The following is a 26,873-nucleotide window of genomic DNA, read 5'->3' on the forward strand; positions in this document are numbered from 1 at the left end:
CTTTGATTTAAGGCTACCAACCAATGTCCCTTTTTTCCCCCAGTTTTAGTTTCTTGTTTTAGCTTGCGAGTTGAAGATTTAAGCTAGTGCTTAGGGAGGGGAAAAAAATCTATAGACAGCTGTCAACGACAATTAATGAATATACGGCAGCGGTTTCACCTGGTATTCTGCTTCAGAAAGCTGAAAGAATAAAGTAAATGAAGCTAGCAGATTTTGATGTCCTATAGGCATTCGTTTTTCAACAGGAAAGAGCTTAGTCCTCCCTGCAGATAGCAGTGTTGGGTGTGTGTTTTAACACTCCTGTTCTCTCACCTGTGCCAGCATGCTCCGGAATTGCCTCTGTAATAGTCTGAACATCTCACCTGCCCTGTGTTACAGGACACCATTGCAGAGAGGGTGTGCTGCAATGTCATGTGTAAATGTATGGGGCAGGAAGGCCTGCGTGGGCCAAGGGGACCCCTGGGAATCAAGGTGAGAGGTCAAGAGTGGTCAAGATACAGGAAAGTCACTGTGAATTGTATTGTAGCGATACAAAAAAGTCACTGTGAATTAAGGAATAATTAAATACAAGTTTGTCAATAGCCACGTGCATTATTCTAATCTGTGATTCGTTTTTTTCTTTTAGCAGAGAGGTCTTGAAATATGCCAGTTTGCAATATACAGTGTGTCTGCAATATGTGCGTTATAGCTATCTGCAATTATCTACAGGTTTTGAAGAAATGTACCTTTTATGGTTTGATTTGAATTTGTGTATAGAGTATTAGACTGGTGATGTATTTAAAATTAATTAAATTAAATTAAATGTAAATGTAATGCTTTGCAGCTGCAGTTTGCCATGTTGCAGTGAGTTACTTATTTTCCACGTTTTCAGCTATCATGCTCTGCGTCTACAGAAAAAAGCAGTGTGTTGATTTTTGTTTTGTTTGAGTAGATAATTCCTAGCATAATTGAGTCATCACAATGAATCTTGGTAATCTCGCCTCTCTATAAATGTATTTTATAGGAGGACAATATTTTAACAGCATTTCTGGGTTCAGCTGTAGCAAATTATTCGTGTATAATGCTGTAACACAGCTTCATGTTCTTGTGAGTTCACCAAAAGGCTCTGTAAAAGCATTATTGAAAAGAACTAAAGCATAAAAAAGCCTTCCAGCACATTTGCATAAGATTGAATGTCACATTGTTACCATTCATTGTTTTTTACATATGATTAACTTCTCTTGCAGTCAGGTTTTTAAATTCAGTGTTTAATATTTCAGCAGTGACAGATTCCTTGTCATTGTCGAAGTGAATTTATTCCATTTTCTTCTAGCGTAATTATAATTGTTATTACAGGGCTCACCTGGCACAAAAGGACCTCCCGGTCACCCTGGTGATGAAGGGGGATTTGTAAGTAGATTTCTGAGACATACAATACTTGTGAATGCTGATTCATTGCTCAAGAAAGCTTTATTACTTACAGTGCTTGAGGGTGATATCAAATTAGAATGACTTACTCTATACCATGAGATTTTTAAATCAATAAAATAAAAGAGTAATGCATCCAGGAAACTTTTTTTTTCTAATTTGATTGATCAACCTTATTAAACTCTGTCGCACGTTTTGCTTTATCTGTCCTTTCCAAGATAAAAAGGTTTATAATATGTACTAGAGTATCACTTCAATAAAATTCACAAATTGGTAAAATGCGTTTTTTTAAATATGCAGCATCTGTGCGGGTTAGTTTTAGAAACTCCTTGAGATCAGCAGTTTGTACCAGAGAGTATTTACAGTGGAATATAGACTTATGATATATATTAAAAAGACTTATAAACCATAAGATATGGTTATTTATAATCCAGTAAATCACATTTTGTTCGCAGTGTGCCTCTTCTCAAGACTGGTTATGTGCATGTCAGAGAGTGCATACCTCTTATATTTACTGGAAGGGTGGAATTTATTTTATCAAAGCTTTAGATATCTACTGCCTGCAGTACAAGTTCCTTCCTGAGCTTCCAGATGTAGACACTCAAAGAGGATGAAGCAGAGCTTGTGGAGATTCACATATTTAATTTGGAATGTATTTGGTTGCTCATCTGTTGTCTATATTTTATTTAGTATCATGGTTCAATCAAAAGTGTACACAATTAAATCTAAATCCAGTCTTAACAGTGAATTGTATAATTTTAACAAAACATGCCTTGCTTTAAATTCTGTAATAATATGGGATTTTCAGATCTAGCTTTTGACGGCAGGAACGTGTTGTTTTGCAGGGAGAGAGAGGTACTCCTGGGTTAAACGGCACACAGGGTATTGAGGGATGTCCTGGGAAAAGAGGCATAAAGGTAAGATCTGCCTTTTTGACTGAAGTACGAACAGGCTGGCTAATAGAAACCTTAGTGTTTGTAGTTCTATGGAACTGGCAGACAGGAATTACTGCACTATGACTTTTTTTGCTGTTTGAACTCTAAAACCTGAATCTTATTTGTCAATCCCTCTGACCTGAACCAAACCGAACTGCGGTGTGTAAGATCTCTACACGTCAAAATAACGAGAAAACGAGAAGCCAGGTTAGGGTTCACATTAAAAAGAACAGCTACCCCGAGTAAAAGAGGGTTTACTCAAAATGGTCAGAATTCAGGAAGGCAGGACATGCAATAAGAAACAACAGGGAGTAGGTATTTGCAGTCGTAAGCTGAGTGTCATCACATTACAAGAACATACAGTACATACAGTATGTACAGCACAGTATATACAAAATATACTTTCCCTTAGGGAACATTTCTGTATCATATGCCACATATACAGTAAATCTAATATAAATTATAAATAAAAGAGATGAAGTTTTTGCATTGTTTAAATACATGAAGGCAAATAATGAATTTTTCTTGTTTTTCTTACAGGGACCAAGAGGTTACAGAGGCAACCGGGTGAGTATAAGAGGCTGAAAACCCTCATTTTAGAATTCTAGACTGTCTTGCCTGTTTGGTACTTAATTAACTCAATTATTAATTAACTTAAGAACCTTATCCAGCTGTTTCTTTAAAAGAAATCAAGGTATCGGCTTCAAGGACATGGCTGTAATACCTATTCCATCCTCCCATATACTTTCATTACTAAAATAACTAAATTTAATTTAAGAATGCAAAGAAAAACCTTTCTTACCTTGCAATAAAAATAAATTTAAACAGAGCCATGTCTCTAAAACAAAGATAAAGGACGCTAGAGAAATTCAAGGGTGACGTTCCTCTTGCTTTCCCCTGTTTACATTCATTAACACTGATGGTGTCTGTTCAACTACAGTTTCACTTTTGCACCATTAGATGGGAGGACTGGACAAATAACAAATGTAGCTGAATTTTAAACCCTGATACATTCGCTTTGATATCGGCATCATCTGTACTAAAGTTACTGGAAATACAACAATACGTCTTGTAGAAAATAAATCTTGAAACGGGTAAGGTATTAACTCTTTTAATGCCAAGAGAAAATAAAGGAACATTAAATACCTCTGACCTGGAAGGAGTTAGGATAGGAAAAAAAAGGATAGAAAATGATTACAGTAGATAAATAGAGAGACCACTCTGAGAGATTGTGAGAGGTGGCTTTGGAACAAAGGCACCTGTACATAAGAGAAAAGCAGGTGAAAACGAGACACACCTGTTCTAATTGAATAATTGGCTCTAGAGGGAGGGATTCCACAGGAGGGAGAGGAGCAGATAGGAGAAGCTTTGTGTGGAACTGGACGTTCCCTTGACTTAATAGAAGGCTGTATAAGAGGAGAAGGGTGATCCGTTTTGTGTCTTAGCTCCAGCATAGAAGGGAGGAGAGCGAGAGGGAGGTCTTAGTAGATCTCGGCAGCAATGGGTTGAGCTGGCTTACTGGCCTGTGGGACTCAATGTTTCACAGGGGCCCGGGGGGGGGGGAGGGATGCTTGAGAAAATGAAACTGTGTGGTAGGTCGATTGGCCAGACTCAATGGACCGGGACTGATGGGAGGTGTTTGTATCTGTCAGAGTATGGCAGTGCCTGGTGCTAACCAATGCCAATGCCCTGCCTGGCAAGGTAGCAGCGTATCATTTCTTGACAGATAAGAGCGAGGTGAGGAGTTTAGCATAGCTGGAGCCCGGAGTCCTCCTGGGATAGACTGCCAGCGGAGGAGTCTGAGAATTTGGGAGAAAGAACAACAGACTGTCTGCTGCTGTGTCAGAGGTGCAAGCGGACAGTAATGAAGATTAGGCCATGTCTCTGGCCAAATAGGATCTGCCTTTACAGCTGGAGTAGAAAGAGAGTAAATGGTAGTTGGGGAAGAATGATTAGCTGGAAAGAGCAAGGAAATCTGAATGTAAGAGTGGCTCGTTTAGTGAAATGATGCTGAGCAATGGGGCAGAATAGTCTAGTGCCTTATTTTAGATGGGAGTACAGTGATAGCGAACACTGAGACGGAAGAAAGATGAGGGACGAAGTTTACAATGTGTGAATCCATTCATACAAACATTATCAGACAGTCGTTTAATTGTAGAAGTTGTTGCACAAATTACAAGCTAACCTGGCAGCACCAATTAACAGGGATGCCAGTCTGTCGTAGGGCAAACATACATACACTGGGACAAATCAGACACTGATTATTCTAGCCTGTTTCCGGAAGGAGACCAGCGTGCCAGGTGAAAATATGAAAACATATTCAACATATTTGAGCTCCTGGAATATGTCTTCAAACAGGGAGAAGATGGGGATCATGGAATTGATGGAGTTGATGGTGAACAGGTAATTACTTCTTTCTAAACACTCTAAGATATGTTAAATAAGCGTCCTTTGCTGTGTGTGTATTAACATACTGTATGAGTGTATTTACCTGTGCATTAAGTTGCCTGTGTGATTTTTTTTGGGTTCAGTTAGATTTGCTGTAAGCTTAACTTTGGCTTTCTTTATTCATAAATGTGAATCAATTGTATATCCTAGAAACATAGCAGTGTTAAAATTATAAAGTAATGCCCAAATAGTAAAGTATGTGTGTGACTGCTTCTCTGAATCTTTAGAAGTTTTAAAGTTGTTTCCTCAGTGTCCAGGCAAAGTTTGTATTGTACACTAAGAAAAATAATTTTGTAAAGTAAGGATATTTGTATTAACAGGTGACTCAATGTTACATTTATTATTTCCCTGAGAAATTAGTGCTGATTTCTGTCTTGTTTCAACAGGGAATGGCTGGATTACCGGGAGCACTGGGAGAGAGAGGAGACCCAGGCAGCCCAGTAAAGACATGTTATTTTTATGCTTTCTGGTAAAAAGTGGGTGAACATAAGAACATGGAGAATGGTTACAAATGAAAGGAGGTCATTTGTCCTGTCTAGCTGTTTTTGTTGCTGATTATTGACCTTAGGATCTCATTTAGCCATTTCTGAGGTATCATCTTCAACATGGTTGGGTAGTTCCAGACTCAAACAACGCAGTGTTTAAAAGGGTGGCTTTCTGAATTCTCCCAGTGAGGTCCAAAGTCCTTTTCATGCATTGTAGTAAACTTTGATGCTGAAAATTATCCCAGTTTTTTGCTTGTTATAATGTTTTCCAATTCTTGTATTCTTATGGCTCACGCCAATCCTGCAATCATTAATATGAGCCAAATGCAGGTACAGTACCATACATCCACCCCTCTTCATCTTTACCTCAGGGAGATATATTAGCACGTTTTTCAAAACATCAGGAACTGCACTTTGTATTTTTTCAAATTAGTAGGTGAAGCTGTAGGTCAGGTTTCTGAAGAGAACCTCAGAACAGCTTTTCAGAGACACAAACTTATAATCTATCCAAGGCAGCTAGGATGTGAAAACTGTTAATTGAACAGATTGCTTTAATGGCTGCAGACTTAAATATGTTCCAGTGGGAAACTATTAATCTTGAAACTGGATCAAAGCAATATATATACCGCAGTGTGTTTGCATAGTGACTACTGTGGTGGTCGAGCTGGAAAATCTCCCATATGTCTTCACAGTGGGCTGTCCATAGGGAACTGAAAACTCCTACCATATTCCTGAGAAAATAATTAGTATGTAGATTTCATGTCTAGCACAGCAAGACTTTACTGTGGAAGAGGTCTCTGTGCTCATGATTTGCATCGACAGTACCTCCCAGTTCCTGCCTGCTTCAGCTTTTAACTATTTATAATGACTTTGGTGCTCCATCATGGTATCCAATACACTTGTCCAAGTCATCCTTACTGCCCTTAAATTTTGTAATGGAAAAAATCTGGCTTTTCTTCAGTTGTGCCATCGGGTAAACACTTTCGATATTCCAAGGCTCTTGTCTCCATAGTAAAAATGAACGCGCCTGATTTTTTTCAGTTCTGCGATTCCTGTTTCTCATCCTTTAAGGGTATTGGGACAGATTGCGTACTGGCATTTCTAAATGTATTTTGGCATCCACTTAAACAAAACCTAATTTCTCAAATATAGATTTATACTGATGTTCTGCTTAGACACTGCATATTGCATTTCAGACCTATAATTACATCCTTAATTATGATTTGGAATTTTGTTGAAAGACTCATACTGTAAAACACGGCTTTTCCATTCTCTCATTTTCTGCAATGATCAACGCCTTACAGGTATTTCCCTTCCCTCTTCCACATTTTGGAGAGACAAAGGGATTCACATTCTAGCCAATACTATTTAGGATCTTATTTGCTCGTTCCAAGGCTTGCATCCATAAAGTACAAGGCACTCTTTTTACTTTTGTCTCCATTTTGGAATGTGTTTCTGGGGCAAAAGAAAGGGACATGCTTCCTTTCTTAATGTTTTTTTGCTAAAGACTTACAAACTTTCAGCCAATGTCAGTATTTGGAATGGGGATCTTAATGTTACAGATGCTGAATTTTCACAGTACGATACATCTATAATAAGTTTAGCTTCCAAAAATCCTAACCATTGAACGATTCAGTTGAGTTTTCTTCAAGGACCATGCTTAACTCTGACCCAGTCTTCACCGTCTGATGAGGCTGGCCCTGGTCCCTTCTCATCCAGGAGGCCTTGTAGGCACCTTCAAACACACGTTTTTAGAATGTCCAGCTGTGATTATGTTTCAGAAACAGCTTTCTCCTACTTCATCCACTGCTCTAAGAAAACAAAATATGCCCCCTCTCTTCCCCGAGGGCTTCTACTAAACTGACGACCTCGGCCTCTCACAGCGGCGGAAATAGATTTGGTTGGCTGTAGAAAAAAAACACCTTGGTGCTGTGCATGGACCCCCTGTCTTCCATCCCCATCGCTAGATCTTCCCACCATCAGAATAGCGTGTATATATGTCATCTGCAAGCTGTGTCACTCACTGATTAACTTCACTCACCCTGTCTATCTAAACTCCCACCCTGCAACTCCTCCTCGCTCACTGTTGAGGTTTCCTCAGCCCGAGCTACGTCTCCGGTTCGCAACGTACTCCGACTCCTCGTCCGTTCTTGTGACCCCCCTGGATTTCTGACCTACCGCTTCTGATCTCCGACCTCGCTCTAGCCTCACGATTTGGATTCCGTTCGCCTTGGAATTCAGTTTTCTCTCCCAGACTCCGCACAGGGTCTTTTCCCTCCCCTTTTCCCTCGGAATACGTTACATACGGTATCTACTGTGGCGTTGATCTGCTCAGATCCGTGGGTTTGGTTGAGCGATGGAAGCTTGGAGTGCTGCTGGTTCCTGCAGTGCTGTGCCTCTGTCTGATGCAGCTGTACTGTACAGTAGGAGTCCTTTGGGTGCAAGTGTGGAGAGGAGTGGGGCATGCTGTTGGCTTGTACTGTCTAGTTCTTGTTTTATTCTGTGTGGGAGAAATATAAACTTTCCGTAAGAAAGGGTTCACAAACAAAAAAATCCCCGGTGGAGACGCAGGCTCTCCAGCCTTATCAACATGTTTATATTTGTTTGGGAGACAGTGGGAATGAATTATACTGTGACTCTTTCAGCAAATCCCCATGAAGATCAAAGTCTGCCTCTGCTGTGATTTGGCTACAACCAGCAGTGGTATGATTTCTGATTTACGCAGTTTTAATAAATAAGACCAAAATATAAGGGGTACTGTGACAAACAGAGAAGCCACAGAATTTACCTTTTGTTTTTTAGGAATTAATGTTAAACTTAAATGAGCAAAACAGAGAAGAGAGTTACTTTGAAGTAAAGTGCATAACTCACTGTATGTTACTAAGAAACAAGTGAAGATTAATTTACTTGTTACATGTTATTAAGCTGATACAGAGGTGGTTTTGTCTTTCTATGTACACTCATCTTTCTGTGGTTCTCTACTATATTGCAGAAACAAGAAGAAGGTATATTCATATGTTAATTATGTTATCATCATTATGTTTGTGCATTTGTGTTTTTACTGTATACCCTATTTTACACCTTTCAGGGATATGTTTTGTAAAGCAAGCAGCTGCTAGAAAGTATGAGAATGGATATTGATTTGCTGGTATGTTTTCACAATTGCTGGAAGCAGGACCGTTTAAACACATTTCTGATTATGGTTTTGTATACAGAAAGTCAGAGTAAGCAACCACCGACAGCTGTTTTGGCCTTACTTACAGTAGGCTCATCAGCATGACAAATAAGTTTGAAAAAATGAAAGGGGCATATACAGTTCATACAGTATGTAGTTAAAATGTGTATCTTGCAAGGAAAACCTTCAAGATTGTGCTGAATTTTAAGATTGTGCTGTCACTGAGATGTCTGTTTAGATGGTTCTGCTTTATAGCATTGTGAAATGGATAGAGTGGAATATTTTTTGTGAAGTACTGCTGTATATAATTAATTAAATAAATAGAGGGTCATAAAGTACCCTAGGTGGGACTGTATGAAGAGAGTCCATTAAGCATACGGTATGTGCTCATGTCTAGATCACATCTCTTCAGTACTCTGGGAATGGCTCAAAGCTGTGATGGTTTTATTGTCTGTTGTTTTTAGGGTAGAAGTGGAGTGAGAGGGGAACCCGGAGAGAGAGGGCAGCCTGGCCTTAGAGGAGACCCTGTAAGAGACTCAAGTCTTCCGTTGTTGAATTTTGTGAATTGTAGACACACGCAGTCAAAAATACTTCAAAAAAGTAACCCACAGAAATAATGACATTTCTCAATTTTCAAGAAGTTTTTTAAGATGCTTTTACACCCATAGATTAACCTTCCTCTAAACAAATGCCAGATGTTTGTTAGTTATGCCACAAACTTTGCTTCTATCTTTGCCAGATACTGTACTCACAGTCCAATTGTACATTGAACTGCAGATAGAACAAAGGAGATATTAGTACTGTCTAAACCAGTGAAAATAAAATGTCTAACAAACTTTGAAAATATGTTTTAGAATAAAAAATTCTGAATATGATAACTTTTATTGCTATCAATATTTTCATCACAGTGTTATTTTTGTGATATAGCTCCTTCAGGCATTACTCCTCTTATTATCACAAACATGTCTGAGTAAAACTGCTTGTAAGAAGAATAACCTTTACTGTAACTCATGGACTCATACAGTAGCTATTCTGTCTGGAATGCTTTTACTGTATTAATTATTTATTGTCTGTGTAACTGTTTGTGCGTTTGTGTGCTTCCTGGCTCTTCACACCAGGTTTCTGAAGTGCTTAGTCTGTGTTTCAGGGAGACTCAGGTACAGACAATAACATCCGTGGAGCGAAGGGAGAGAAAGGAAACCCTGGCATACAGGTGTGTGTACAGAACTTCAGCCCATCAGATGGCTGGAGTGCGGTTTATCTGTGTTTGTTCCACAGATGAAAACAGTTTCTGGAAAAACCACAGCTTCAAAGGACATCATATTGAAAGTCTCAGTTAGTCAGTTTAAAGCAGTAACCCCACGATAATGATGGCGTGTGTAGCTAAAAAATAAGTCTAAATTAAGAAAAAGAAATGCCACCATGTGTGTCGACATGTGACCGATAATTTTACAAGGCAAATGCGAAACATTGGACGAAGGAGAAGAGGTCTGAAAAGGATATTAAAGAGCAAAAGCAAGGTTTTCATTTTGTTTTACGCCTGCAACCTCCTCCTAATAAGAAGCATTCATTGTTTTTTTCTGTTTTTGTTTAGGCTGTTTTATTCTAATATGTGTACTGAGTAAGACATTTAAAAAAATCTGAAGGTTCACACTTGATGCCCAAGGGGTTCTCTTTAATTCAAGACCCTACTAGGCCTGTACAAGTTTATTAAGGGTACATCCTTTCCAGGCAGAAATTGCCCTTGGGTGACTATTGGGGTGTGTTCTAATATAAAGAGGTAGACAAACCCTATTAGATATTTTCCAGGCAGAAAGAGAAACAGGAATTGTTTTCCGAGTGTACAGGTATGAAGTAAGCTCTTAAAATATGTCACGAACCAAATTGCTTTGGAATTTAGACTCATTTTCAATGAACTCATTGACCTCCAGTACCTTGTCTGGAACAGTAAAAAAGTACACTGCGCAGGTCTGGGCTTCTTTGTTGAATTTGGCAAGGAACTAGTGGAGGGTGGGTACAGATACAATTACTGATATCTACCTCACAGGAAGCTCTCAGGTTTCCTGTAATCAGCCCAGTGAACCTCAATGGCAAGTGAACACCTCTGACATGCAGTAGCTTACATGGCGAAAAAGAGGCCAGTCGGTGCTTTTTGCTCATGGTAGAAAATTGAAATGAGGTTCCATCTGGATTTAACGTGGATTATGGCATTTAATTTGGGGAAATAAAAATAGGTACTGTATATACTGTTATGGGTTAGAAGACATTGCATACAAGTGGTACTTCCACAAAACAGTCTATTTTATCAATTGTGGAGCCCATTGAGAACAAGACTGCAGTTCTGAGGAAACACTATCAGAGATCATGGTTCATCAATGTTAGGTGAATATTAACGACCAGAGCTGAAGAACGCAGATCCAATTATTCAATTAAAATCAACCAATAGCTGTGTTTTTTTTTGGTGGGGGTGGTGACTTGAGTGAGAACGTTTTAACGTTTTCCCAAGTGACCTCCAGCTCCCTCAAGAGGTGCCCCTGTTCTTCTTTTCTGTGCTCCACAGGGCGATGCGGGAGAAGATGGCACACCCGGCGATGCTGGTGTGGATGGAAAAAGAGTGAGGGGTCTTGTTTGCTAATTAACTCTTCCATTGTCTTGCAATACTGACCTGGACTATAAACCCAGCAAATGTGCATTGTTTCTGGATTGTTTAAAGGTTAATTTAATAGGGTAATAAAGTTCTTATTTATTCTAGGTTTAATGTCGTTATTGGACATTTTACTAGCATTGAAGGCAGACTTTTATATACTGTACAGCATGTGTGTTTGGGCAGCTGAGACCATTGACCTTCGACCATGATGACAAAGATGATGATGATGATGATGACCATGATGATTATGATAATAATACTGATGCTGCTGCTGATGATGAAGACAATGACGATGACAACAATGAGGGTGACATTGATGACAATAACAACAATGACAATGACCATAATGATGATGATGACGATGACAGTGACCATGATGACGATGATAATGACCATAATGATGATGATGACCATAATAATGACAGTGACCATGATGATAAGTAACTCTATTCATAATTTTTGCTGTAGGGTCCTCAAGGCCGACGGGGTGCCCCTGGGTCGAAGGTAGAGTAATTCTTTGCTTGGCCTGTTGACAGTTCTTACAGAATGCCATATCCCTGGCAATGGATTTTTACCTGTTTTGTTTGCGATTGCTGACATGAAAATTGAAAACTCGAAAGTGTTTAGAAAGATCTGACTCAGCATTTCAATAGGTGGGCCTTGTCATGAAAAAAAACCAGTCATTTTATGACCACTCGACTGCCCTGCTGTTGGGTACTATGATTAAAGGTGGATTAGAGGCATAGCCGTGATATAAAGTCAATAGTCAAGGAGTTGAATGTGTCCTGAGGATCGAATGCAACCGTTTGTCAACATCAGCTGCAATGTTTTTCAGTGTGGCAGGGCACCATACCTAATTATTGACTTCATAACTCATAGGCAGTGTCTCTTGTTAGAAAGCAGCCCAGAAACAGTCACTATATGTCAGCTCCGGTGACGCAGTGAACAATAGTGCTTCCTTTGCACTTTGGCACTTACCCAGAGGAAGATCAAGGCTTCTCTCTGCGTCTCTTTCAGGGAGAACGAGGGGAGCCGGGCACACCGGGGCTGCGTGGAGATCCCGGAGCGAGCGGTCCTCAGGTGAGGGGTCACTCTTTGCCAGCTGTTTCATCAGTAACTATGTGGCAAGCAAAAAAAAATATCCTGAACTCCTCCTAAAGATCTGTGAAGAGTCTCCTCTGAATAAAAGGTTCCTTTGCTCTAAGTCTTCTGCAGATAAATGAGCTGAGAATGTGCTTAATTTCCAACTGAGACAACTCCAAAAAACACTTAAACCTACAAAATTACTAAACCTACATTAGTAATAAAAACTACATTTCTAAAAGCACTCGTCTGCTGTGATGTTTTGATGCTCTATAGAAAGTAAAGTGGTGAATATAACTGAATTGTTAAAACTGTATTGAATTTACAATATTATTCCTAATGCCGTTGTTCAGGCTGGCCAGGCCTGACACATGGTTATGACTTTTAATTTGCAATGAAGGAAAATAAATGTCTGTTTTCTGTTCAGAAGAAAATTAAGGCTACAGGTCAACATTAAGGATAATAAAATATTGATTTATTAGACAACAAAAATCTTCTTAATTTTATTCTTCTTGAAATGAGCACCGCACTGGGATGTCTGCTAGGAATTATGTACTAAGTTTACAGTTGTGCAGGTTTTGTGTGACTTTATTCATGTATGTTCTTAATGTAGGGAGAGAGGGGAACACGTGGACTTCCAGGGCCTCCTGGCACTCTTGGTCTACCTGGGCGTCAGGTAACTGTCCGGACTGACACCACACCCACACCTGGTGCTCAGCTCTCACTCTTTCTTATGGGAACCGGAATCATCCGGACTCACTTAAAGCATTCAGAATTTCTACATTGCCCAGGTAGTGTTTTACAACAGGCATTTCCATCTGCTGGATCTTGTAGTCATTTTCAATAACATTTTTAGAACTGGGTCCGTATTAGAGGGTATTTGAATGAATCACTAATGTATCAGTCAAGACATTGACTGTACCTAAATCAGATTTAGGTTTTTGCCCATATTCATCACTTTCCTGTGCATTAGTCAGTCGATGTACAATTGTGCTTATAGTCTGACAAGAAACACCCACGAACAGGGCTCTGAAAGAGAGTGCAATGGATGAAGTAACAATCACAAATATTCTATTTCTAAAATTCTAGTTTTTTTTATTTGATAGTTCTAGATTTTAGGATGCAATTCCCTCCATGTTTAATATGGAGATGTTAAAACCATGGATTTAATATTAAACTCTATTTTTTTTCAGGGGGAACTGGGCCTCCAGGGTCCGAAAGGATCTGTTGGAAATGAAGGTCCAAAGGGACAGAAGGTAAGAAAATCTGAACATATTCACAAGAACATTCACTATTTATGCAGACTTAACCCACCAAACCCTAATAAAGTTTGTAGGACATGAATGTAATTTTCCTAGCTGGCCGCTGAATTAAGAAATATTTAGGAATTGGTTGTATTGAGGCAGAAGTTCCATTGAGATTAGGATCAGCTGAAAAGTTACAAAAGAAGAACTTTTAACTTTAAGAAAATAGAAATGGGTAATGATTAGAATTTTATCTGCTTTTGAACATGACCCTGGGTTGAGACCCTTACTCTGTGGGATTATAGATCTTCGATGTACATGAAAGTTCAGTCTCCTCCAAGACCTTGGTGGCCTTATCTACAACATAAAACCATTCTGAGGAGTGCTCTGTTGATCGCCTGCTCACTTAATACTAGGGTCGAGATTTGCCTTTGAAAATCACATCACTGGCATTTTCCTGGCAAAAAAGCATGGAAGCTCATTGATACCCAGTGGATGCATTGATTTGCCCACTGACAATGAAGGTTGCATTTGAAAACAAACTTGGTTGGTTAACCGGATAGCAATCATGAATTATTCTTTGATGCTCCACTGGAGATGCTCCACAACAGCAACAGCATTAATCCTAGGATGTCCAGGGAGTTTTTCTGAAGATCTAGATCTCCTCAATCACTTTAGAATCGATCAAGAAGATATACCATTCTGGTGAAATGGTGCTGAAATAGTGTCTAATGAGATTGAAAATGGTCAATCGACCTGCACTGTTTTACAAAATCTGAAGTTGAGGAGGAACCTGTCAGCAGGTGGCAATGCGCAGTTACAACACCACAATCAAGCACTAGATTTAGACTGTTTGTTTTTTTACGAGACCAATGTATGTCCCTTCATCAAAGAGCAAAATGTAATCTCAAAGTTGAAAGAAAAGTAAGCTGCTTGAAAAAAAAAACACGTAATAATATCTGTAAAGTATATCATTGGACATTCTTCAGGTTGAGCTCATCGGAGTGACCTGTGCTCAACACGAGTTATTTCCAGCTCGTTTATTGACACAACACTTGCATTCCACCAGGGGTGTGATAGAATGTGTGTATACGTCTCTGATTGTTGATTCTGGAGAGTATGATGAGCAGGACACAGAATCCGACTCATGTTCATGTTTGTCGTTGTGTTTCAGGGTCAGCCGGGAGACCCTGGAGTCAAAGGGTCAGTTGGACCAAATGGACCCAGGGGACTGCCAGTAAGATCCTTTTTGCTCCCTTGAACTTAGAAGTCTTGATCAAAAACAAAACCCTATTTATGTGTTTCTGTTTTGCATTGGCATCTTCATTCAGCACAGGAAGATGTGGACTACTGCGAACCTAGATTTCCATATCAAGTGTGCATTTAAAAAATATATATTTGCGTTGGAAGCATTTGCTCCAAACATAAACATCACACAGTTATCATAACCAATACAAATATCAATGCACAGTGTTGGTAACAGAGTAAATGTTTAAAATATTAAGCATGGACAATGTGCCTTAAAATTTATAAGCAAGCAATTTCTTATTTTTATCTAAATTTGTGTTTTCTCTGCTCTTTTTACTTCCATTTTGTTTACATGAAAATATTCCATTTTTCATGAAATATGCCATTTCTTTCATTGTTGAAAATATATGGAAATATATTTAAATTAAAAAAATATATAACATTTTTTACCCACTCATTTCTCTATATACAGTATATTAGCAATGAAAAAAAGTGCTAAAACATGATGTACTGTATCTCATATACACAGAGATAACAGAAGTCTGCTGTGATGCTGTGTTTTAATTGTGGTCCACTAGAGACAATTATTATTATTATTATTATAATAAAACACAGAACGTTTTTTTAGAAGATGTAATATTTTTTGTTTGTAAAACAGGGAATCGATGGCAGAGATGGGTATGGATCACCTGGACAGAAAGGAGAAAAGGTGAAGATTTCCCTATTGATTTTGCATGAAATGCTATACACAGTATAGATGTTATGAAAAACCTACCAGACCTATAAAGGACTAAAAGCATTGACATGTATTTGTTCCATATCAAGTCATGCACTGACGACTTTTTGTTGAGAGAAGGTCTGTCCCTCTTAGCTGCTTCAGTATAGGACAGGCTATTTTTATTTCCTACCTAAATATAGTGATTTTAAAAATGTAAAACACATCTGACCAGCCTTAGCAATTTGAGACTAATATGGCAAAACTCAGAGTGATGCTCTTCCTACAGAAAATCTTGAAATGGCAATAAAATAAACTACTAATAAAAGAATCTCTAACAACACCAATAGGCCTATACAAATGTATACATGAGAATGGACAGAATCAGAGAAGACAACATCTTCACAGATCTTTGCTTACTTTTTTTTCAGGGAGAATCAGGTTTTCCAGGTTACCCTGGGCCTCAGGTAAGTAGCTTTTATACCTTGAACCACATTTTATCATCATATCCCTGGCTCATTCCTCACGAAAGTGAGGGAGGCGTCATCAGCCTCGAACTTACCGCCAGTTTGCTGTTCTGCAAAATAGCCTCTTATACTGTACATGGACCGCCTATCTCATTCATTGGATTCTAACCGCCCTACTGAAATTAAAAAACGAGTTTATGTAGGAATATATTTTTAAATGTCAAAGTACAGTAGAAGGGAGGGTAACTAATAAGTGTACATTCAGTCTGAAACAACGTGTGTTTCATAAATGTGCCCTCATTTGGCTTTAAGGGAGAAGAAGGAGACCTTGGGACCCCTGGCAGTAGAGGTCCCAAAGGGAGTCGTGGAAGAAGGGTGAGGGACTTTGATGAGCATTTAACAGAATGGACCTCTACAGAGCCGCCGGTGAAGCCTGGACCCAGTAAAAGGAGAAATTTAAAGAAGTTGAGATCCTTCATGCACCAATGCCTGCGTTCTTAAGATCTACCGACTAAATGACCTGGATTGACCAAATATCCTCCTTTTGTTGTTATATTTCTTATGTTCTTAATTCATAGAATTTAAATAATTGAAATAATAAGAACTGAAATGAAATTTAAACATAGTTGTATAATGCTACCTGAGAAAACAAGCAAAACACAGCTTTTGAAAGTTAGGCTAAAGCTTCCAAAAATATACTGCACATTTTGTAAAGGAATTACTCAGAGGAATGTCTTGCATGCATTTAATATGGAAGGTGACCCTGTTAATCATGCTGTGCGTTTATTCCAGGGTAATAGTGGCAGTTCTGGAGTTCCAGGAGATCCTGGAATCCCTGGGGCTTCTGGACATAAGGTAACTGTGGCACCACAATTCTCTCTTTTCCATTATGAAAGTGTATAATGTTGTGTACAATTTTAACAGACCTGTTCTTGCCTTTTCTGCAGCATCCTGATTTGACTATAAATATCGGACAAACATACCATAAAACATAACCTGGAGGATCCTGCTTCTTCATATAGTATTCATTGGGTGGAGTTTTATGTTCATCATCGTTTTTGATGAAGTCTAGAACTTTTATGTGAAAGTAAATCCTGGAAGAGAGTCTCTAGAGAATTACTTGTGCATTTTTAAGTTGCAAAATCTTTTTCTTTTGCAGGGTCCAAAAGGACCAAGTGGAACCAGATCAATGACTGTAGGTGCCTGATTTTCACTTGCCAATATAAAAGATTTAACAGCCATTTTGAGTGAGACTCACTATTCATATATTTTTTTTATTTTGTCATTCCAGCCCTGTGAGCTTGTCGGCTATATCCGAAACAACTGTCGTGAGTATCTGTTTTTATGCATGTTGTTTGAGATACCAAACAGAAGCAGTGCACAGAAACAACTGGCTATGTGGGCAACTCATAGAATTGCACACAGATTTGAGAAAGAAAATAGGGACTTAATTTCCAGCAGTAACAGGAGATGCCAGGCAGACCTAGGTGCAGACTGTATCAAGACCTCAACCCACTCTACCAATCACAAATTCCAGCATCCTCACAGATAGTGAGTCTGCAGTTGGCAGAACCAAGGGAGGCAGAGGCAAGAGGTGTTTGTAAAAAGAAATCTTTCAAGTGGCACCTTCGAAATGATTTGTTTTTGGTTAGGAAAGTTTTCATGTAGTAGTAGACGCAATAATATACTCTACAGTACATATATACTATAGCTATAATGAAAATAAACATGGTTATGCATACACATAAAACCAAAACAGCTAACCCTTATATTGTGGTCATGCTCTTGTTGTGAGGGAACACAATAAAAGTTATTCATCTTTCTTGATTCATTAAAACAACAGAACATAGCGAGTTGTATCTCTGTGCTTGACTTACATCATCTTTCTCTTCTGTCCACAGCGTGCTCCCAAGGTAACCCCTTTCTTTCATCTGCCTTTCGCCTTTCCTAGTGGTTAGTTTGTGGGTGATAAGTACTGGCATAAAAGTAATTGCTTTTATCGGATACACATTTAGGTAAACTAAGCAGACAAGCCATTTACAAGATATTGATTAAAGCACAGTTACGCAGTAAAATCCCATTCATATGTTTTCCCAATATAAGGACTGAAGTCATTTGATCGTTGTATTTTATAACACAGTGCCTACGAGACGTCAGTCCTGGAGGCTTTATTTTATTCCTTTTGCAGTCCATGTCCTTTAAATACCAGACATAAACTTCATTACACCCATGTGGGCATGTGTCAAAACAGCCTTCACTACTCATCTAATCAATTAAGTAATTAACACCCCGTGTGAGACTATTTACAAAGCCTTGAGGCTGTGTTGTTGACTCTAGTGGCAGAACAGCTGTGAGTTTATTCTTCTCTGTATCTGATCTGCCTCAGAGATGTTTTCAAACGTGGCTCCTGCAGGAATTGATTTTTGGTTTCGATTCCCAGGCAGGACGGATTGCCCTGTGTACCCAACAGAGCTGGTCGTTGCCCTTGACATGTCCGAGGATGTTACTCCGCAGGTCTTTGAGAGAATGCGGAACATCGCCGTGAACCTCCTCCAGGATCTGACCGTCTCAGAAAGCAACTGCCCCACCGGGGCCCGCGTGGCTGTTGTCTCCTACAGCTCCACCACAAAGTATCTCATTCGCTTCTCAGACTACCACAGGAAAAAACAACTGATCGAAGCTATAAGAAACATACCGCTAGAGAGAACCGCCAGCCGCCGCAACATCGGGGCGGCTATGAGATTCGTAGCCAGGAACGTGTTCAAGCGAGTCCGCCAGGGTGTGCTCATGAGGAAGGTGGCCATCTTCATCAGCAATGGAGCATCGCAGGAGGCCACTCCTATTGTGACAGCAGCACTGGAGTTCAAGGCTCTGGACATCACCCCCGTGGTCATCGCCTTCAGGAACGTGCCCAACGTCAGACGGGCTTTTCAGGTACACAAACATCATTCTTATTAAGCTGTTTGTCAAATGTTTTCCATTCCCGAGACGAAGACTTTACATGTCTTACAATGAGTCAGTATAAGAAAACCAGTGGTAGTACTGCGGATGTTTAGGTACATTTCATTAAAGTAACAGTACCCGACATGGAGGTGTGCTTACTTGTGTGCCAGTAACTTTGATAGTCTGTTTTGCACCAGAAGGCAGTGCAGGTTTTACACTTCATCAAAATGTGTGGTACAATTAAAACTTGCCTATGAATCCCACACCCTCAGTATGATAAGCTAAGTAATTTCAATTTAAATAATCAATTTCAATTGAATATTTAATATGTAATATTTAATATTTGAAGCCTAGACCACATGTATAGACTAGCTTGACTTTTTTGTCAGGCTCGGCAAAACATCCTTTCTTTATTCAGATTAATTCAGATTCTTTGTCCTTTGGCAACATGTGCTGTTACACAGGTCGATGAAACGGGCAGTTTCTTAGTGTCTGTTGTGGATAGACCACAGAATCAAAGAACGGAGGTCCAGAGAATTCAGCAGTGTGCTCTGTGCTTAGGTAAGCCTATCGGACACAAATAACAAGTTAAATTTGGAAAGTGTTACAAGAATAAAGGAATGCATATTTACAGAGTTTTTTTTCTTTTTTCAGACGTATGCAATCCCTCAGAAGCATGCCGGATCAACCTCATTCCTGCTCCCCTGCAAGCTGACGTGGACCTGGCTCTGGTAGTGGACAGCTCCCGCAACGTGCGGCCGGATCAGTATGATGGTGTCAAGGAGCTTCTGAGCTCCATTCTGGACCAGCTTGACGTTAGCAGCCAGCCAGGGACCTCCGACAGGGGAGCCAGGGTGGCTCTGGTGCAGCACAGCACACTGAACTACCCCCCACGGCGAGGCCAAGCGCCGGTGAGGACGGAATTCGACCTGCTGAAGTTTAAAAGCAGGAACTTGATGAAACGACACATTTCTGAGAGTATGCAGCAGCTCGGGGGCTCCTCTAGCACGGGCCACGCGGTCGAATGGGCGATCAACAACCTCTTGCTCAAAGCCGTGCGGCCGAGGAAGGCGAAGGCGGTGTTTGCGTTTGTCGGAGGCGAGACGAGCTACTGGGACCGGGCCAGACTGGGCTACGTGGCCCGGCGAGCGATGTGTCAGGGCGTTGCCGTGCTCGCGTTTTCGGTGGGCAGCGACTATAACGACACGCAGGTGGAAGACCTTGCGAGCATCCCCCTGGAGCAACACATGGTGCACCTGGGCCAGGCGAAGCTCGGCGAAATAGAATTCGCCCAGCGGTTCGCCAGAGCCTTCTTCCGCGTCCTGAGCAGTAAGTTATGTCTCCTCAGGCAGCACATTCTCATGTCACAACATAGGAAAGTTTTGTTCGTTTTGTTGCTGCCAATCAACTTGCATATTGGATGGCATCAAGGTTCCAAACCAGCTGAAATAATGTGTCTTGCTGTATCCCCGGGTAGTTTGTTTTGTAAGCTCACATCCCTCCTGTCAGCCCTGAACGGATTTGCACTTACAGTAGCTTCATTTTATTATTTCACCGCCTTGTTGCGCAGGACTGCTATTGGTTGACTTTGTCAGCAGATCCCAGAGTCTTAAATGTTATGGACAGTCACAAAAAAGTCACATGGACAGTATCCTCCAACATTTTAAAACATATGTCCTCTACACTTGCTATTTATGACAAGTATTTAATTATTGGGATTGCTTAAATCTCAGTCTCAGTCAGGTTTATTTGCACAGCAGTAATGGCTTTTGTGTATCATATCAACTTATTTTAAGGTATTTAAAACTGTGTCAAACTAGGATATTATACAGTTTTAGAAAACACTCTTCGTTTAAAATCAGCTTCAATTCGTAGTTTATCTAGTTTTTACTATTCTTTAATACCTTATCTATTTTGTTATTATGGATTCCCAGAGATTAAACTCTTAATGGCGCTAATGGGTATTTCTGCTGACACAAGTTTATAACCTGCTGAGAGGACTGAAGCCTTTTTCCTCACTCAATTTGTCGCCTCATTCCATCCAGAGGTCGTGCAAAACAGAAAGTTCCTATTTCACATGCACAGGTTTTGTAAAGAAAACATAAACACTACTGCTGTTCTGATCAGAGCTCTAATATAGAGTTAAATATTACATGTTATAACGTGTTATAATTTTATTCATAAAAAAATATTTTGCATTTTTTATAAAAATAGCTTACATTTGTTCTTTACCAAATACTAAAATTAATACATGCTGTGGAATTCATAGGAAGCAGCATCAGTGTGTTCTGGGTGTATGTTTAGGGGCGCAATGAAAAATGCATGTTTACCAGGTCTTTGACTGTTCTTCTATCATCTCAGCTGGAGTCAATAGCTACCCCCCACCTGCTCTTCGAAGGGAATGTGCAAATATCCAGGAGCCTGTGCAGCAGGCTGAGATCCTGGAGACACCTCCCATAGACAGGTACGTTTCTGACTTTCTCCTGACCGGCCTGCTGCTTTTCACATCACGGATGAACACAAAATCATGCCTCACGTAAAAAAAAAAAACACAAAACAAATGTGTGGTTTGTGGTTTGAAATCAAGGAACTTTAATTGATAATTGATTTTACAGAATCAAACCAAAAACACCCCCTCCTGCGGAAGAATATTATGAATACACAGAGGAGTCTGAATCCATAGTAGAAGAAGAATCGGAGCCAGAGGAAGAGATCACAGCAGGCCCAGAGCTGTCCCAAGAGGAAACGGTGTCCCAGTATGAGGAGACAGGAAGAGCTGTGGAAGAAATCCTCTTTGGAGGCGAAGAAAGTACAGGTAGGGAAGATACAGGTAAGAATACGACAGGACACCGACAATTTCTAATAATTTTCATATCCTGTAAAAGATGCCTGCATTCTTTAAAGGGTAGATACTGAATGGCTGTTTTAATTGAGAGATAGCAATGGGTATCATGCAAACATCTTATCTAAGAAGCTTCGTTCACACCATTTCGGGCTGTGTACCTACTGTAGTAAAATAAAAAAGTCCCACATAACCAAAACACAGGTAAGATTGTTGACATGACACTAGTTAAATATGATACCTTTTAAAATATAATACAGATTTGTTGTTATTTATAAGGTCTGTTAGATCTGTTTGAAGCAGAATATTTTGAATTCAATTTTATTGCTTCCTCACCTGTATGAAGCAGGAGCAGTCCGGCCCGTGGAATTGGCACAGACATGCTCATGCGATCTGTAGGCTGAGAGGGTGCATCTCACTGAGATACTGTATGATGCAATTGCAACTTCTGCTTCTGGTTAGAGCCAGAATTACCTTTGTAATACAGTGTCACAGTGGCAAAATATCAGTGACTACGTCAATTTCTTATGGAAATATGTTACTGCTATAGTTTTCCAGTGTGGTGTTACATGTTAACTCTCAAGGAAATAAATGGTGAGTTTATTTTTCAAGGCATAGTTCTCTTGTTCTACATGATCCAAAAACACGTGGGTCCCAGGTTTTTATTAAAAATAAAACACATTAGGATTGCATACTCAAATATATTGCATGTCCAAATAATCGTCCAGTGCTATTTAAAAACTCTTGCGTGAAATATTATTTGTTGTTTCTCAATAGCCTTTAAAGAATAACTTAGGGAATGACTTAGTAAATTTCACTATAAATGAGCTTGTTTTGGTTGCAGACCAATGCCTGTTGGATGTGGATCTCGGTAGCCTTTGTGGGAACTATTTGCAAAGATGGTATTATAATCGGGCAGTCGGTGCATGCTCCCCTTTCTGGTATGGCGGTTGTGGCGGTAATGAGAATCGATTTAATACGGAAAACGAGTGCCTTCAGACATGCGTCCTAAAATGTAAGTTAATAAACATGTCGGTATGAACACTTGCTTAGATATGGTTTTAAAAAATGCCTACCCTAAAGATTCACGCGGTTCCCTACTGTGGTAAATACAGTAAAACCACAAGGCACATTGCGGTCAAAATGTTGGTGTCACTATAACTACTAAAAGTTATAAAAGGCAGCACGATAATGTTTGACCTGTAAATTCATGATACTAATTCAAATATAATAATAATATAAAAATACAATAAATACTGTTGAAGCATTTATTGTTATCTTTGGAGTTTTTAATGCTTATTATATAAATATTTTAAATGTATTAAATCCTTTACATGAGTGTCAATCTGTGTGTCACTGTATATACAGAATATACAGTACATGAAAATATATATATGGGTAGAAAACTAAAATTGAAATTAACCTTTTAATGATCTTTTTACCACTATTATTCTTTTATAAGCAGCCTTTCATGTTGTTCATCTCAATCACTCTACAAATCGACAAAAATATAAAATGAAAATAAATCAAGGCATGATAATTCCAAAAGTTCATGTACAAGAATTTACCCAAAAAAGCATCACCTAGAAATTGTGCAGTTCTGCAATTTATCATGAAATTATTAAATTATTAGTCTGATTAAAATTTAGAATGATTATGCATTGCAAAAAATGTAATATGTCATTTTTTAAGATGTTCTAGTTGCAGATTAGACATGAATCAAATCTGTAAAGTAACCTAAATGTTCCATAAAATAAAGCTACTGTAGTTCATATGTTTAAATATACTTAATATTCTAACAGATCTCTTCTTGATTTAACTTGATCTTTTTTAAATACTGGTTTGAACATCCCATAATAGATTAGTCTACTGAAACAATCAACACTGTTAAACAAGCAATGTATTTTCAAATTAGTATTACAAACTAATTACAAACTAGTTCCTCGGTTTGCCTTTAAACAAAATCGGGCACGAATCCTGAAGTATTGATTGTTTTGTGTCAACACCAGCTTCTCGTGTAGCTTTACCTTTTCTACATCTGATGTGATTCTGATTTTTGTGCAGCTGCGGTTGAGAACACTGAAGAAGAGGACCTTCAGAACGAAGGTGCTGTTCAGGAGCTTGTTATCTCCTTTGTTCTTTTTGCCCCGGATGACTCACAGTGTCTCCTGTCTCTGTTGTAGTAGAGTGAATCTCAGTTTCTCCAAGACCACAACCTTCTGGTCTTCTTACCACCTGAATCCTAAATTCTGCACATTAGATCTAATCCTTTCATTGGACAGAAATATGTCAAAACTTCCTGGGAGTAATGTGTCATAGCAGGGATTTTAATTTTAATAGGTGGCTCCCTAGTGAAATACACACGCATATAAATGCAGATGTAAAATCCAATGTTGTTTATTTACAGTGAAAGGAATCAAAATCAACAAATCGCACACAATTCAGACTCTTGCTGAGACTCTTCAGTGCAAAAACATCCGACACATCTCTAAACCCCAAGTTCCAAGTTTAACAGTTCGAACCGTGATCCACGCTTGCTTGGTCACTCTCTTCTCCCTCTGAGGCAGGGCACTAACGGAGGCTCTGCTCTCCTCCTGACAGCAGATAATGACCAACCTACAGGTGTCAGCTTCCTTGTGTCTTAAACCGTCACTTGAACAGTTGTCTTCTTCCAGTCTGTCAGGTGACCTCCCACTGTACAGACAAGAGCAACTCGAACGGTTGGTGTGTATAGTTAGAAACACGTGTGCTCTTTGTTTTCTGGCGCAGCGTAGGTGAAAAAAGTAATAATTCAGGCATCTTTGATTAAACAAATATTTCTTAACAAAGACATTACACACACTAAACAACACACAACATAGAGATACAACACAAAGTTACTCTATGTACTGTACAGGCTTCCTAGCAAGGCTTTTCAAGAGGTCAATGTTCTGACCACCCAGAAAAACCCCAGGCTGCTACCAAGTATTTGACTGTTACATAGTGCCTGCAAAGGCCAAAAGAAGAAAAAGCTGCATTCTAAACTAAACAGAACATGACCTTCAGTTAAATCTCTCTCACTGCAAACCCGGATGCTACAAAATGTAAGGGAGCCTATCTCCCTATCCTAAAAATGCACCCACAAACCAGGCGAGACCTATTTTAACCGAGAAATTCTTTAAACAGGAAATCAGAGTTCCGTAAAACCATAGTATGGCAAGCTCTCTTAGCAAGGTTCAAATACTGAAATCCAACCTGGTCTTTCTGGAGCATCAGAACGAGGAGTTTTTGCCTTCTGCTTTCTGTCTCTTGCCTCATCGTCCTGATCCCTCTTGTGTCCTCCCTGCCTGTTTTATCTCATGCTCCTGGACTCTCAGGTGACACTTAATCATTTACGGAAGAACTTAATTAACTAGGGTAAACTTTATGACTGCTTTGGTCACTGAATCACCCCTACATCTCAGCAAACATCTCCTTGCTTTGAAGCTCTGAGAACTGGAAATGTTGGCACAGACCAGGTGTTACCCATTGTCACGGATCACCTAGAGTAGTTCTAACATTATGCTACTATAGATTAAGCGAATGATAAAATGAGCAGATGAGATATCCATCTGGATCAAAATCAAGATGACTCTATGAGCACTGGGGTTGAGATGCCCCATTCAAATCATCTCTATTCCCACAGTGTAAAGAGTTCCAGCACTTTCTAACTCAGCACAGAAACTGGTGTAGGATACAAGGAATCACTGTGCAGTCCAGATGAGTTTAATTGCAGTGAAAATGGCCACTTCCGGAGAACACTAGAGGAACACACACAGGTTGTACTCCTATAGTGCCCCACATTGCAAGAGTTTTATAGTCTGATTGAAGCCATGTTATTGCCTTGAATGGGGGTTAAAGAGTGATCATTCCCCTTATGGTCCAGTGGTTATTCCTGATTATATTAACCCACCTTTCAGCTATTTCTGAGCAGGTGTGTGTTTAGAATTCCTTCAATTCTTGCCTCAATTCTTTTCCACAGACGCTTGTACTCTTCCAAAAGATGAAGGGGACTGTCGGAACTTCACCCTTAAGTGGTTCTTTGACGGACAGCAAAATGAGTGTTCTCGCTTTTGGTACGGGGGATGTGGAGGAAACCGAAACAAATTTGAAACTCAAGAGGAATGCGAAGCCGTCTGTCTTCAGTCTCGTTAGGCTGATTACATGTGTAATAAATCAAGAATTTAGTCGCTTTTTAATACAACAAACTTATTGAGAAACAATAAATGCAAGTTGTTGCATATATCAAATATTGTATAGATATGCCTGGATTTTTTTTTTATGGAAGTGCAGTAGGATATGTGTGTTACTGGGTAACACAGATTAGTTTGCTGGCTTAGCCCAGCAATCATTTTTACTTCAGCATTAGATCCATTACGTTGTAAAAGAATTATCAAAGATTTTCGTTAGTATACTGTAAATCTGAATTGCTTGTTTGCCTTTTAAAAGATGGCAACATGCCTACTGCACTCCTAAATCCACTCTGTACAGAAAGTATCAGCAGAAAAGAAAATAAAATTGTCCAGGGGAACTTCTGCATGAACCCAAGGTTAAAAATGAATGGCTAAATGAGTAGGTACTAAATACTTATAATATTAATGTCATGTAATGTTGAAAGACAGTGGTGTTTCACTAAATGTTGTTTGCTGCAGAGAATCATTATCCCTGGTGCTAGTAAATAAAATATTATCAAAACTGTGCTTTTTACTAAAAATTAAAAAATGTTTACATTGTTTCTTAGAATACTGGCAACATGTACCGAGTACAAAACATGCTTAGAAGATACAGTACATGTACAGTACTTGACCCACAGAACTGTGTTTGTATTTCCTATTAATTTCGTCATTGTGGATCATCCAACGTTCCAAAGCAAAGTCGTGAAAGTATCTCTGTCAACTACAGTGTTTGTTATTTGTACATGAGGCAATGATTAAAAACGAGTGCCTGAATAAACAATATTTGTTTGCCTTCATTGGAAATATTTTCCAGTTGTGTGAAATGGAAAGCAGAACAATTATAACCTGGAAGCTGAGATGGACCTGACATCATCAGTCGAAAGTAATCCGCTAGGGAAAGCCTTGAGAACACAATCACAAGACCCAAGAAGGGGGTAGATCAATCTGGTTAGAAACATGTGCAGAAAGATAACAAAAACGATATGTACAGGGATTATTTCTTTGTCATATTTCGGTAAGACTGTCAAAATGGCCTTGTAG

General features: G+C 39.3%; 1 protein-coding gene across 8 annotated transcripts in view; it reads left to right on the forward strand.

Annotated features, from left to right (window-relative positions):
• Nucleotides 1–26,613, forward strand: part of col6a4a (collagen, type VI, alpha 4a) — a 51,622-nt gene extending 25,009 nt beyond the window's left edge. For 3 of the 8 annotated variants that reach the window (XM_088602141.1, XM_088602142.1, XM_088602140.1), the window contains 29 exons: nucleotides 379–471; nucleotides 1,336–1,389; nucleotides 2,253–2,324; nucleotides 2,883–2,909; nucleotides 4,701–4,745; nucleotides 5,177–5,230; nucleotides 8,915–8,977; nucleotides 9,598–9,663; nucleotides 11,011–11,064; nucleotides 11,566–11,601; nucleotides 12,115–12,177; nucleotides 12,794–12,856; nucleotides 13,374–13,436; nucleotides 14,599–14,661; nucleotides 15,331–15,381; nucleotides 15,819–15,854; nucleotides 16,167–16,229; nucleotides 16,647–16,709; nucleotides 17,014–17,049; nucleotides 17,146–17,182; nucleotides 17,756–17,767; nucleotides 18,295–18,788; nucleotides 19,262–19,358; nucleotides 19,452–20,126; nucleotides 21,159–21,261; nucleotides 21,413–21,627; nucleotides 22,484–22,654; nucleotides 23,704–23,745; nucleotides 25,640–26,613. In XM_088602141.1, the coding sequence (XP_088458267.1) occupies nucleotides 379–471; nucleotides 1,336–1,389; nucleotides 2,253–2,324; nucleotides 2,883–2,909; nucleotides 4,701–4,745; nucleotides 5,177–5,230; nucleotides 8,915–8,977; nucleotides 9,598–9,663; nucleotides 11,011–11,064; nucleotides 11,566–11,601; nucleotides 12,115–12,177; nucleotides 12,794–12,856; nucleotides 13,374–13,436; nucleotides 14,599–14,661; nucleotides 15,331–15,381; nucleotides 15,819–15,854; nucleotides 16,167–16,229; nucleotides 16,647–16,709; nucleotides 17,014–17,049; nucleotides 17,146–17,182; nucleotides 17,756–17,767; nucleotides 18,295–18,788; nucleotides 19,262–19,358; nucleotides 19,452–20,126; nucleotides 21,159–21,261; nucleotides 21,413–21,627; nucleotides 22,484–22,654; nucleotides 23,704–23,745; nucleotides 25,640–25,812 (3,084 nt within the window). In that variant the 3' untranslated portion in view covers nucleotides 25,813–26,613. The remainder of the gene's footprint in view (nucleotides 1–378; nucleotides 472–1,335; nucleotides 1,390–2,252; nucleotides 2,325–2,882; nucleotides 2,910–4,700; nucleotides 4,746–5,176; nucleotides 5,231–8,914; nucleotides 8,978–9,597; nucleotides 9,664–11,010; nucleotides 11,065–11,565; nucleotides 11,602–12,114; nucleotides 12,178–12,793; nucleotides 12,857–13,373; nucleotides 13,437–14,598; nucleotides 14,662–15,330; nucleotides 15,382–15,818; nucleotides 15,855–16,166; nucleotides 16,230–16,646; nucleotides 16,710–17,013; nucleotides 17,050–17,145; nucleotides 17,183–17,755; nucleotides 17,768–18,294; nucleotides 18,789–19,261; nucleotides 19,359–19,451; nucleotides 20,127–21,158; nucleotides 21,262–21,412; nucleotides 21,628–22,483; nucleotides 22,655–23,703; nucleotides 23,746–25,639) is intronic. The other 5 variants (XM_088602143.1, XM_088602144.1, XM_088602145.1 and 2 more) reach the window with 5 other exon arrangements.
• Nucleotides 26,614–26,873: the final 260 nt, after the last annotated feature.

This window comes from Lepisosteus platostomus, chromosome 12, assembly GCF_059453375.1.
Source record: "Lepisosteus platostomus isolate fLepPlt1 chromosome 12, fLepPlt1.hap1, whole genome shotgun sequence".
Taxonomy (NCBI): domain Eukaryota; kingdom Metazoa; phylum Chordata; class Actinopteri; order Semionotiformes; family Lepisosteidae; genus Lepisosteus; species Lepisosteus platostomus.